This window comes from Leuresthes tenuis, unplaced genomic scaffold (genome assembly GCF_036924035.1).
Source record: "Leuresthes tenuis unplaced genomic scaffold, fLeuTen1.0.hap1 SCAF_21, whole genome shotgun sequence".
Classification (NCBI taxonomy): domain Eukaryota; kingdom Metazoa; phylum Chordata; class Actinopteri; order Atheriniformes; family Atherinopsidae; genus Leuresthes; species Leuresthes tenuis.
Genome location: NW_027325375.1, coordinates 9747438 through 9761188, shown reverse-complemented (window position 1 = coordinate 9761188; position 13751 = coordinate 9747438). Strand labels below are relative to the sequence as shown.

The window sequence follows — 13751 nt, the reverse complement described above, 5'->3', positions numbered from 1 at the left end:
TGCTCAATACTGACCAAAACATAGTTCTCAGATGCTTATGCAATCTAAGAAGCACATATTAAAAAAAATATGGGATAAAATGTCAGTCTTTAAAGGCCAAGGTGTAGTAAGTCATAAATATGGGTCTTTCTTGCTCGTCTTCCATGTGTTGAATGAACATTTTTTTTCTTTTGGGACAGTTAACACATAAAAAGGATGCTGATGACATAAAAGACTGAACCAGTGTTTTTCTGGTTTCCCTGAATTGCTCAAGCTGTTAAGAATCTTAGAACAAACTCAGTGGCTTAAACCAATCCACGTTTAGAAATTATAAAGCTTATACTCAGAAGTTTTCTATCTATATTGCTATTTTTTTCAGTGAGAGTCACTGACTTCAATGAAAACTCCAGGTTTTTCCTTTCTGATCGCTTTTAACTTGTGTATTTAAATGTAAAATGTTAATAGGGACAAAAATGTGTGCACTATGACTGGTATCATGTTGACAGATCCAACACAGTAACACAGGGCAGTTGTGGGCTCATATTGTTAGAAGTGTCTGACAACATTTTGGAAAGACTCTCTGAAGGAAAAGTCTCACTTTTCCTTCCTCAAATGTTTTGGGAGGTGAGTTGTTGCAGTCAACGGATCAGTGAGAGCAGGGGGTGAGTGTAGTAACTTTACAAAGTACCGAGCACCGAGGTCCAAACCAAGGTTTGTGTCTTTTTGTTACGTTGTATATATTTTATGCAGTTAATGTAGGTGTGGTTTCACGCTGCACTTTTTATGATGTCATCTATGTAACCTGCGATTTGTCTGCATGGGTACGTTGCTGACAAGGGCGAAGGTGAAGACTGCTAGACGTCCTGCAGGCCTCTGAAACTGTGCTAATAGAACCTTCTACAGTGAGTGAGAGTCTATATAAAGAAGCTCAAATAAACCTGGTTTCCTCTCCCCAAATCCCATCCCAGCTCATTTTCCACTTTTGGCAAAAACCCTCCATTTGCTTTGTTGCGATTGTTCCGAAAGTAAAAAAACATCCTCAAAATGTTTTCATGGAAGAAGTGAATCAAACCACAATGCAGTCTGAGCCGGACTGAGACCACCTCTTCTGTCCAAATACATTTCTAATTTTAGTCCAGGCCAAGGAGAAAGGTTTAAAAATCCAGACCAAAGGAGGTAGGGGTAAAAGAACCCTCAGTTCATGATTTAGTTCTTCCAAAACATGACAACAAAATGTTGAGCCACACTTCCAGCTTTCACAGACTACCTTTTGAGACTAGGGTTGAACTGGAGTTGAAGCTAGCCTAATTGTGGTCCCTGGTATGTGTAATTAAAATAAATGGTTATTAAATGGTTAGGCATGATTGGAGTGCAAATTCTCATTTTGAAAAGATTCCATTACTGGCATCCCTGCACACGAGCATTAAATGAATTGTGTGATTTATCGTTATCTCTCTGTCACCTGACGGCTTTTAACGAGTGACAATGAAGTTACCATGCAGCTGAATGATTTCCTCCAGATTAATGAAGATGTGTTTGATGTCCTCTGGTGGAAGGATGCTGTCTCTGTTCAGCCTCTGGCAGAAAACACAGTCCAGCACCTTCAGCATGCGCAGATGAGCACGCTCAGTGTAGAACAGCTCTAAAGGATGGAAAAATAAACTCATTTAGGGAATAAACTGATTCTATATTCCATCCCATTTGCAAAGTGTAAAATGCAGATGACTCACCATTGATAACTTCCTGCCGTTTGATTTCCTTCGGTGTTAAGCTCGCCAGTACGTCTCGGCTGACCAGTCTCTGCCAGTTCAGAGGGTCTTCCTCACTCTCCGCCTCAGCTCCCTGGTCATCTTCACTCTGGATGTCGGCTGAATTCACCGAACACTGCACCTCCATCCGACTGCTAGTTAAAGACAGTTCAAGACACCCTCTTTAAAAGATTACTTTGTTAGAATTAAATGCCCACATGGAGGACGGCTGTTTATAAACTGTTACACTCAATCTCTTTAGTTTAAATATAATTTACAGAACTAAATCTAATTGATATTGGAATTGGAGTTCAAGTTGCTATATTTTTTTTAAAAAAGCCATTGGAAGACATCAATATTGCCTGATTAGCATTTTGCACAATAGTTTTAAATGTTATACTCTCAACAGTGAACAACCATTAATGAACAAATACAGAGAGCAGACATTCTGTATCTTAGATTACCTTTATTATAATATAGCCCAGCTATATGACTGCAGTAATAGTAGCAGCAATAAAGACACCAAAAACAAATAAGGTCACCTTTATAATAAATAAATAAAAGAAGAAGTTATTTTCCTTCTCATTCAGGACCTAAATGAGAAAGAGTTGATGCAGTGTTTAATACAACATTATTAATTACATGCTCTGTGTGCCCCAGATTTTAAATGCATTCCTGCATGCCTGATCCACCAGGGCTGCAGAGAGCAAATCCAAACTTTGAATACCTGAAGCCTTCCTGATCTTCCTCCTGCTGCTCAAGGTTGGAGGGGCTGAAGTCAAACTGAGTGCTGGTTGGACTGGAGAGGACGTCATGGTTGTCGCCAGACTGCAGACCTTCACCCAGTCTGGGCTGGATGCAGAATGGAGAGACATCTGTAGAATGAAGAAGTGAAAAGAAATAACGACTGGAATGGAGCTCTGACGTGGAAATATTCCAATAATATTCTTATGTTGCATTCGCAATATATTTCACAGAAAACATCCAATTAGCACTTTGACACTACTTTGCAAGAGCAATCTTAATATTGTGGCTGAGTGTGTCTGTTAACATGGGTTAGTTTTAGTAGTTGAATCAATACCCAGAGAAAGAAGATACACCTTCCTGAAAGCGGAAGAGAAAACAGAAACATCTTACTAGGGTCTGACTCTTGTCCACTACTATCCAAGGCCTGAGTGGTGGGGGAGGTGTGAGCCAGGGAGGTGGTGGAGGACACAGACTGGGTGCTGGTGTCTGATCCCTCACTGAGGTGATTCGCACGACTCCGTCCGGAACCCAACGCAGAAGAGTCAGACGGGTCAGGAATGCCGGAGGCTGGCTGAGAGAGCTTTGGTGACCGCTGCTTGTTCAACTCTACAGCTTTACCAGCTGTGCACACAAACACATGTAAACGAGTGTAGAACAGTAGTGTATGCATACAATCAGATTCAATATGTACAAATATATCTGTGTCCCTCCATATTTTTGTGCTTAAAGGTAGAATTTTCTTCTTTCCAGCTGCAGTAAACCAGGCCTCACTCTGCATTATTTGTGTCTGTGTAAAACATGTACACATGGAGGGTTAAAGTGGAATTTTCTCTTCACCTGAAGTGGATTCTGCTCTGCTCAAACGCCGAGGAGGACCGAGGATGTTGGAAAACAGATTCTCTCTTTTCACCTTGTGAAAAATAGAACACATTTCTTTCAGGAAGGTTCAAAGATTTTAGACCATTAAATCATTGGGGCATACCTGAAAACCAATGACTTCCAGTGGAATCGTGGCAATTGTATTATGCTGACACTACTGTGTGTGTGTGTGTGTGAATTGAATTGATAAAAGGAAGGAGTTGTACCTTAATCTTGGGGAGAAAGTTGATACGTGCACGTTTGTGTTCAAGCCCGCGAGGTTCCTTCACTTTCACCCCAAGGTGCTTCATATATGTGAGAATCACATACTGCATAGTTTGGCTGCACATGAGACAGAAAAGTAAGGAAAACTATATTCTTATCTAACAAATGCCAATATCTTTAATTTGATTTGGTCCATAAAATTATAGATAGCTAACAATCCTAACATTAATACTGCTAATAAGAATAAAGGTAACAATAGAACAAAGTATTATCAAGCTCTACAGAATTTATCAGTTTTGTTTTACACAGAAAAAAATCACATACAAGTAGCTAAAACCACAACACTGTCATCTGATGAGGCATTTCCTGATGAATGAGATTAAAATTCTGGCTCCCACTCATCCAGTTATAAATAGCTGTAAAATAGCAGAATAGAAACTAAAATACTTCTATAAAACAGATTAATCTGACTGTCCTGCAGATGAATAATGATGTTAAGTAAGTGTAAAGCAAAAAGTCCCTCTTCTTACCACTTCTCCTCTTCTGAGGGCTGAGACGTCAACCTGCAGCAGCACACACACAATCACATAAGGAGGTGAAAACACACATACATGTCTGGGTTGACGTGTGCGCTCAGAGACTCACAGGATATCCTCAATCTTGGAGAGGATGTGTTCAGCACAAGAGCATTCCTTCTCCAGGGCCTGCTGGTCTTTTCCTTGATCCGAATCCAGCTTGGACAGCTCATCCTCAGCCAGCGTGAGACCCATGCTGCGCTTCTGTCTGCACACAGACATCATGATGTGTCATCCTCCGACTAACTTTTGTCTTTAAAGTTAAATAATGAGTACACGAATATTAGAGACAGCTGAGGTGCTTTTACCTAAAGTCTTCCAGGTTCTTGTGCAGGTCTGATAAAAGGGAGTCCTGTAATGCCTGAGTGTACTGCTTACATAAATCCTCTGGTATCAACTCCAGCCTCCGCTTCTCTAACACACACAATAATAGTAAATGGTCAGTGCAATCAATCTGTTGTCATGTGACGTACATACATTTGGACTTTAGTTAAAAGAAAGCACTGATGTCAGAATGACAAGACATTTGCAGATATCTCAAGTTTAAGTGTCAAATAATGATTTAAGTCGAGGAACTTTCAACCACATTTTAACCACATATCTAAGACATGATTAGAGATTGTTTTTCCTGGCATTCATTTAACACAGAAAAAGAGTAAAGTGATAACATTTTTAATTCGTAAACAAGAAAATTAATTGCAAATCATCGTGAATATCGCCTTTAAACACAGAAAATCTTACCATCACTGTTTGACATATTTGTGCTACAAAGACTAAAAAATAACTGAAGATATTGTGTGTTATACTCCTGACCCTTCAAATTGGGACAGGGACTGTTAGATATGGCTCAGTAACCTTGAGCCACTCATCACCTATTTTCAGACTTGCCCTGCATTTCAATCTCAGCCACACATCTGAAAAGTTTTTTGCAAACTTAAACAAAAGCTTACTCATAGAAAATTTAAAACACTATAGTTTTTGACCAGTCTTCCTTGACAGGCTCTACTCATCAGCTTGTGGTTATAACAGTGAATCAACTACAAGCCACCAGTGACACAAGAGCACAGTAAAGATCTAAAATAAGTGTCATGCACACCAATCACCACACTAACTTATGAGCGATTATATTTTCTTTTGATTTCTCTTGATGAAGCATTTCGTATATCGTTTTGCGACAGTGTCTACTGAAAAATGTCAGTTAGTTACAGATTAGTTACAAAATGAGAACAACAAGGATAAATAAATAGAGTCATTTAAAATGTTTAACCAGTTTTTCTATGCCTTACCCAGTTCAGCTGCAACTGTTTCAGGCACTGTTACTTTAAGATTCTGGAGAGAAAAAAAAACAGATGAAAAGTAAAAATGACATCAACAAAAAGTCAAGCCAATCAGGAAAGGTGTAAGAGAATGGTCACTAACTGAGGAAGTGAAGGAGAGAGACAAACTTACTGCTGTTCGGTCTAAGAAGAGCGAGTGGAATTCCATAAAGAAGCGTCGACTTTCTTTGGAGTTGGTTTGCTTGTGCATGTCAGCATAGAGATAACACAGCTGAGGGAGGGAGAAGGACTATAAGAGCTCCGTGTCACTGTCATTTCTAGTTCCACATCTCATTTAGTGTCTCATTTCTTTAAACAATAAAGAATACATGTTAGCTTTTAATTGAGCAGCAATGGCGTTCCACAAGGGTCAATCCTTGGTCCACTATCATTTATAATAAAATAGAATTTCCCCATATAGTTCTGTATCCTCCCTTTTTTAACTAACGCAATGCACACCTTTTGATAAATTGATGATGAACACATTGTTTTGTATGTCCACAGTTAAACACCAAACTGCCACATCTTAAACCATCAAAGAAGATGAATGTTCAGATTTTATCTGATATACATATATTATTACAGGCCAATGCATGCACAATTCTTCCAATAGTAACCGTGTTTTACGCCACCCTGCTAAGAATACCATATTAACCCTACAGGTTTTACTTATAAAGCTATTTCTGGTTTTGATAATGGATTCATTCTTTTTAGTTCTTTATCTGATAGTTAGACACTAATCAACCCCAGCATTAGAACCATCTGCCTGGCATTATGTAAGTTTACCTCATGCCACTAAAATATTAATCATCTACTGAAGTTGTCCTGTGGTATCAGGTAGCAGCTCTTTTAATTCTTGTATGATTAACCAAAGCATCACATTACCTCCACCTTTGGTAGCCTTCCTCATGCACTGCATCCTGCTGCTATCTCTTACCCTGACAAAGATGTTACCAAATCCCACACACTGCTTGTTTCAAAATAAATAGTAGAAATATGTTCTGTCTTTCAAATGAACAACTGCTGTCTAAGTATCTTAAGCCTAACACAGAATTTATTTTTTTTTCGTGCCCTGCAGTGTCTTATAAAAGTATTCAACACCTCTGGCATGTTTGTCTTTATTACTGCCAGCACCAAAAGTTAAAATGTATCATGGGGAGGGGGTTGTATCATGATCCACACAACATGCCTAACACACTGAATGTGCAAAATATTAAAAAACTTTTTTTTTTAAACAAATAAGACTAATAAAAGTTTAAAAAATATAATAATTTGAGCGTGCTTTAATATTCATTCATTTAGTATTCATCTTCCCAAGAGCAAAAAGTGTTTTGGTAGACGATTTTTGTATACGTATGACAACAGGAAATATTTAAGAGATGCCCTTTTGTTTCTTTGAGGATTTTTGTCAATGTCTGTCTGTCCTGTGTGTGTTTGTGCATACCAGAGGAGCAGGGTCAAACTGGGAGACCACGTGGTGGAGAAAGACTGCGAGGTGAGCCGGTCGACACTTCAGCAGGTCAACGCTCTCGAAACAGCTGCACTGTCCATTGATCTGAGGATAGAGATCAATTCATCAGATGAGGACACTGTGGTTAATTTTTCTCTAAGTAGCCAATAAAGCAGCTGAGAGACAGCTCTTAAAATACCTGCTCTTGCTGAGAATCAAAGTAGTCGTCCTCTGCTCCAATAATCTGGAGGTTCAGGGGGTAGGGAGGACAACCCACAATGGCCTGGGCACCAGAGTCCTTAGAATTAAATTCAGAGCAAAATTCTTGTTTAATAAAGAGTTTCATACAACTATGCTTGACTTACAGTCTAATATAAAACAGACCGATCTGAAAATAAAGACTGCATTTTGAATATACTGAAAACCAGCAGGTTAAACTGAATTTCCCCACGTCCGAGGTCAAACAGTGTTTTTACAAGGAGGAGATTGGGCAGCAACTGCCTGCAGCATTCATTATGGTCCCCAAAAGATTGCTTAAAAAGAAATAGATTAATTAAAAAAAATGTTTTTGTGTTGTTCCATAGGTTCTGAAATCTTCAGGTGTTTCTTCTAATGAAGTAACCTGCAGTCAGTCATTGTCCAGCTGATGGTGCATAAACCTCTGGGCTTATTGATCATTTAGATCTCTTGTCTGCACCCAGAAAGCAGTGTTTTTGTAAGCTATTTGTGTTGGGAAAGTGTTGAATGTGTTTAAATGTAGGTTAAGCATGATGTTATCTGGTTGTTGTTATTCTGGTCAATTCTCGTGACTTCTTGAGGAAAGGCCTTGTATAAGAGAGCTGCCATTTTTGTTGTGGCACCGTGGGCTGTGCCTGATCATTTCTGTGAAGCCAACTATTTGGGGCAGACAGTGGGCTTTTTCGGAAGGGGAGTAGCCTCCCTAGCTTCTGCTTTTACAGGAAATGGCTAAATATGCTGAAGCAAATAACACTTCCCTAGACTTTTCATGGGAACGCTGAACTTCCTGATATTTCATATTCAGTTTTTCCCCATCTTTTTTCTCTAGTTTTATATCATTAATCTTTTAACTTGACTAATACAGTGTAGTAACACTGCACCTGACAGTTGCTCAGTGCTGCAGCCTATGAAAGAGAATCCATCCTTTCTACATTTGATGCCCAGAGCATTAACATCCTTTTTAGTCCAACTAAGAGAAATAATATACAACCAGATCTCCAACAGGCTAAACCTACTGATTTCCCGTTAGCCACATACATATAAAACAACTAAATGAAATTATTAGGTGCTTTTCCACACTGAACTGAATTTTGAAAGCATGAAAAAAAGTTCTCAGAGTTTGTGAAAAAAATCATTTTCTGTTTTACAGTAGCTCCTTTATCAGTGACTGATACAAGTAATGGAGTTTGGCCACTATACCAAATCCAGACTGGTCTCACAGAAATATGAAATAAAAAGACATCTCAACAACACATTATATGAATTGTTTTGAAAAATATCTGTTGTTATCATGAACAGCAACAAGCATCTTCTCCCTCATCTTACCAGAGCATTACATTTTAGTTGCACAACTGCAAAAATCAGTCAGGCTTGTTGTGTCCCTGCTGATGTGAAGATACCAAAGCAATGATCTTTTCCTAAATCTTACCAAGTCCTTCTGGAACCTAAACCTTGGCAAACTGCAACTGAAAACTACAATAACTACACTAACATCAACTGTTCAGCATGGTAATTGAACACCAGTGTCCTTTGTGAGTGTGCATTTGTGCTGAATTAGATGCCCATACAACCTTTTATAGTGTTACAGGGTCTTAGTCATTTCACATATTTCTGCGATAGCAGGTTAACCAAAAACAGATGTCCAGATGTCAAGCGTGACTAATGCTTCAAGAGAAAACACTAAACTATAAGGGTTTATATGGTAAGCGTCATACTTGCTAAACATAGATATGTTAAACTGATATTCAGCCTAAATGAGACGTCAGAAATGCTACCATCACTGTGGACTCTCAGTCTTGATTCAACTACATACTTTGACAAGCAAAAAGTTTTCATTATCATTTTTAGAAGAACTTTACAAAATTGAGGAACTTGACAGACTGATAGCAAGAGTAAACAAGGACGGGAGGGGCATTGAGACAGGTCAGGTGATCAGTGATGTATGGCAATAACAGATATTTTTATTGTCGCTTCAAAGTAATTTCAGAGTTACATTACACAACAAAAGAAAGGAGTAAAATTAGGTGTGTGCACGTGTGTGTGCGTGTGCCTCACTGTGTCAGGGGTGTCTTCGGCGTCGGGAGACGGGCAGAAAATCAGACCATCTCTTCGATTGATGTCCGGGCTCTGACAGGGCGTTTCTTTTTTTCCAAAACTCTCTAGAACAGGGCTCCTGGACATCTAACACACACAGACGCATAGACGGACACACACACATGTAGATGGACACATACACGTTACTACTCATGAGAAACACACACAACACTTAAACCAAATTGATTGTTTAGTCTACTGCTGAATAGGGAAATCCCCCAGAGATTGCAAAGTAGAACCATTTCATCCCTATTTATAGAAGTTGTGATAAAAGGATTGTTATTACAAAAGAGTCTGTGTAAGCACTGCCCACAGAGAGGCTTTGTGTTGTATTTAACATTAAGCTGTGGCTGTCGTTGTAATACATCGAAAATGATCCCTGGTCAGCTGCGGCACCCGTAAATAACTTTTTCTTATAGTCCTCAACCCCCGAACACAGAGTGAAAAGTTTATTTCTGACACATTCGTAAATCTGTAGATAGTCAGAAAACTGTTTAAATATTTATTCAAGAAACTTCAATAAGTCTTGCTAAACTCTGACACGACATGAGATGAAAGAGATAAAAGGGATGTTATAGTCATCTGAGACACAGTCAGTCATTATGTCATGTTCTCAGAACTTCTAGTTTTGGTTTTCTACTACAATTATAACAGTGGCTAATTCAATCACAACTTGTTATGTTTAGATTGTTTTAAAACCAGCAACCTAGCTTTTAAAACCAAACCATCCAACCAATGGTCCAAAAGCTGACGATATTCAATTTACGCTAATAGAACACAAAGATAAAAAAAAAAAAAAGAAGTGATAAATGACAACAAAACAGCTCAGATGTTTTAACTAGTTGTTTATGTTAATCTCTCAAGTGAAAACTAAAAATCTCTCATCACATCATACCACATCAACTGTTCTGATGTGTAACTACACTCACGGCATTGTTGTAGATCAAGGGACCACCTTCACACCGTGAGGGCGAGGTCTGTTCCCTGAGGGGAGGGCCGCCATCTCCCTCCTCACCCTCACCATTCCTGGACCCGGATGCTCTGTCCTGAAACAAGATTATTTTCACCCCGTGATCAGTTACAATTACACAGAGGCTGCACCAAAGAGAGTGCAGTGACCTGTGCCGATGTGCAGTCTGTGGAAATGACTGCTCATTCTGTACGTCAGAGTGAGCCCTTGCTATAGAAGTCAGGGCAGATAAGAGGAAGTTTATCCAAATGACAGTGTTCCAAAGAAAACTCAAGAACTCTTTCTAAAGAGGTTTTATAAAGTAGACTAAAGTAGACTTTTAGGATGACAAATGAGCCACGGAACTTCAATAGACAACTAAATATTTGTTCCAACAAGAGTAATGGCAATGAGTCAAAGGAAAGACACAGGATACAACACCCCATAAAACTATAGCCAGTTTCCCATAGCCACATCTGCCAAATGCCTCCTTATTGGGACTGACTGGGAAAAGTGTAAAGTCACCTTGGAGAACTTTCACTGTGATTTAAGGCGATCTCAATAAATTGAGTCAAATTAAAGCTGGTTATGTGACTGTGGTAACTGGTCTCCAAAGCAAATATGTCTTCATGGTGACAGTCACTTTTGAGGCTCATAAGTGAGTTACATGGATGTCGAGTCTTTTCTTGAGTTTCAGAGAAGATTTTCACATCCCTCAGTCAAGTGGGTGAAAAATAAACTGTATAGCCATCCAGCTGGACCAAATGGCCACATTCTTTGTATCATATATTTCTTATTAATGTGTCATATATACAATGATGCTCCAAAAAGCCCAAAGATAGTGGAACAACTTTCAAATCTACAATTTCAGGCCATCATCGTCCACAACAAATAAATCACTGAAAATAAGATTTGACTATATAACAGTGGAGAAACCAGATTAAATAGAAATGAAATAACCCAATCTTGCTTCTTTTCAAGGATTTTAAGAAAAACATGTAATAAAGCTACTTATCAAATTTATAACACAAACATGGGAAACATGAGCACACACTGCCACTGCTGATTGTCATGTACTTTACCTGCAGGAGAAGACATTGCCAAACTACACAATGAATGATGAATAGAAAGTTCACCCGCTTTCACTTCTAACGTCTTACATATCAGGACATCACCAAGTCTTAAAATGACAATACAACCTCAGATTAACAACACATCACGTCTCACTCTGTCATTACTTATTTATCAAAAACTAAGGCAAAATGTTGAATCTGTGTGTGAATGGTTCGCACTTACATAACATACATTTTCAAACTTCTCTCTGTTTTTCAAAGGACCTTAAAATGGGTTTCTCATTCATCTCGTGCAGCTTCTTCTAAAATATGTATACAGTGTGCAGCGCTTTTCTCTGGAGTCACATGAACATGTCTGGTTTAATGTGGAGTTCAGTGACACACTGGGGGGGGGGATCTGAGCCACCAACCTTTAAGTTCAATAACAACCACTCCCCCCTCTGAGACACAGCCACCCCAAAAAGTTACCCCTTACTGCTTCTATAATATAAGAACAATGTGGAAAAATTATGTCAAATTTGGACAATGTCCATGCAATCTCATTGATTTTTTCTTTAACCTGTTATTACAGGAGTTGTACTTGAAATGTTTCTTTAATGAGATACTGCTCTTAAGTACGTCACATAATCCCAGTATAACTACTGTCATTCGTCTTACCCCATCGGGCAGAGAGCTGGAGATGTTGGACTGGGGGCTGCAGGGTGCGCCGCTGCTCAAAGAGCTGCACTGCTCCCCACCTGACAGGGTAGGCGATTGGGGTGCTGAGAGAGAGGGAGGCGTGCTGGCATCTTCCCTGTCCTCCTGCCCTTCCTTCTCCTCTTCCAGGGGGATCTGAACAAGCCCTGGAGGCCTTCCCAGCACTGTCAGGGCTACATATGAACCCGCTGCCAGACAGGAGTCAAAAACAGGGGAAGGAATGAAGGTGATGACAAGAGATAACCATCAAAAACAGCTCAGAGAGCAAGATTTGTCATACTAAATTAAAGGAATTAAAGGAGCGATATGTCATTTCTTTGACCTTCAAAAACAACACCCTCATTATTTCGTGATGATGTCATAACATATTATGGTTTTAATTTGTCATTCAGAGCTTAAGTTGACATGCCTACATCAAATATTGTAATGTATGAAAATTTACTTACATTTGATCAACTTCACAACCTCCATGTGGTTTGAATGTGTTACTAAGGTCCCGTTAACCTGTAAGAAGACACAAAGAAGTATATCACGAGCAACTCCTGAGACTTATTTCCAGGGAAAAACAGAGGTGACTTTTTTTCCTTTTTTTTCTGAACACAGTATGATTGATACGATTGATCACAGCATTCTATTACAGACACTCTAACATTTCACATGTCTCCATTCTGTAACATTGGACAGTGCATCATAAATTTGCATTGCTATGCAAATTATACTCAGCTGTACTTTCCATGAAGCCAAATTAAGTTGGTGAGACTACAAGCATGTCTTAATGACATTAGGACCTAGATAACTCAGAATTTTTAGCTTCTAAATTCCTTGTCTTTGGTGCTTCAGGAAGAAACTCTCTAGATATTTTCCTTGTCTTCTAGTACTACAGTAAGGAAACTTCTTTTGTTATTTTTGACCAGAATCTATTATTTGACGCGCATATAAAACAGGTTTCTAGGACTGTCATCTTTCACCTTGGTAATTTTGCCATAATCAGGAACATCCTATCTCAGAGTGATAATAATCCCATATTTATGTTGCTATAGGTTTAGACTGCTGGGGGACCTCCCATGATGCAATTCTGCTTTCTTTATTCTCCGTGTATGTATGACATTACTGTTGTCATTAACTTGTATTTCTCTTTGTCAGCAGGTATCCCTGGCCCAGTGTCATGGTGTTTGCTGTACCCTCTTTCCCAGATGGGCACCTTTCCTGGTTCTGGTTCCATTAAAGGTGTCTTCCTCTTTAAAGGGAGTGTTCCTGTTCCTTTGATGTGATCTGATTTTTTAATTGGCTTTGAATGAATTGGACTAATATGGATTCCAATTAATTTGATTTTATTAGATTATGATTGTATTACAATGAATTGGACTGTATCTATGCCTTAAAATGATATTTGGGGATTTGAAGCTATACAAATAAAACATAAATGTCACACCATAGAGTTATTTTTTATTAGTATGTAGAAGATGTGAAATAGAAAACAAAAAACACTGACAGAAAATTACCCTCCAGCTGACAATAGACAATAAATTGATCATACTGACCAGCTCTTTGCACAAGATACGGTATAATATCTCTGATATTCTCAGAGATTAAACTAATTCCTGAAGAAGGGCTTTCTCATTTTATTCCTGTGGATATCAACCACAGTTATTGTTGTTTATTTCCTTCTCAAGGTGCGTTTTTACAACTACTTCTTCTACAGAATTACAACCACAAGCAATGTAGCCTATACCGTCACCTTCTGTCAACACTATGTAGTCTAATTTCCTTGCTTTAAACGAGTTACAAGTTTGTAACTATCAGC

General features: G+C 38.8%; 1 protein-coding gene across 3 annotated transcripts in view; it reads right to left on the bottom strand.

Moving 5' to 3' along the window:
• Positions 1-13751, bottom strand: part of LOC140279493 (rho guanine nucleotide exchange factor 12-like) — a 41258-nt gene that overhangs the window by 9564 nt on the left and 17943 nt on the right. For 2 of the 3 annotated variants that reach the window (XM_072374635.1, XM_072374636.1), the window contains 17 exons: positions 12394-12451; positions 11909-12135; positions 10159-10275; positions 9191-9316; positions 7098-7196; positions 6893-7003; positions 5582-5680; positions 5419-5461; positions 4441-4546; positions 4203-4340; positions 4088-4120; positions 3560-3674; positions 3312-3384; positions 2865-3095; positions 2455-2602; positions 1710-1882; positions 1475-1621 (listed from right to left, as the gene is read on the bottom strand). In XM_072374635.1, coding sequence (XP_072230736.1) covers positions 1475-1621; positions 1710-1882; positions 2455-2602; positions 2865-3095; positions 3312-3384; positions 3560-3674; positions 4088-4120; positions 4203-4340; positions 4441-4546; positions 5419-5461; positions 5582-5680; positions 6893-7003; positions 7098-7196; positions 9191-9316; positions 10159-10275; positions 11909-12135; positions 12394-12451 — 2044 coding nt within the window. The remainder of the gene's footprint in view (positions 1-1474; positions 1622-1709; positions 1883-2454; positions 2603-2864; positions 3096-3311; positions 3385-3559; positions 3675-4087; positions 4121-4202; positions 4341-4440; positions 4547-5418; positions 5462-5581; positions 5681-6892; positions 7004-7097; positions 7197-9190; positions 9317-10158; positions 10276-11908; positions 12136-12393; positions 12452-13751) is intronic. The other variant, XM_072374637.1, reaches the window with a different exon arrangement.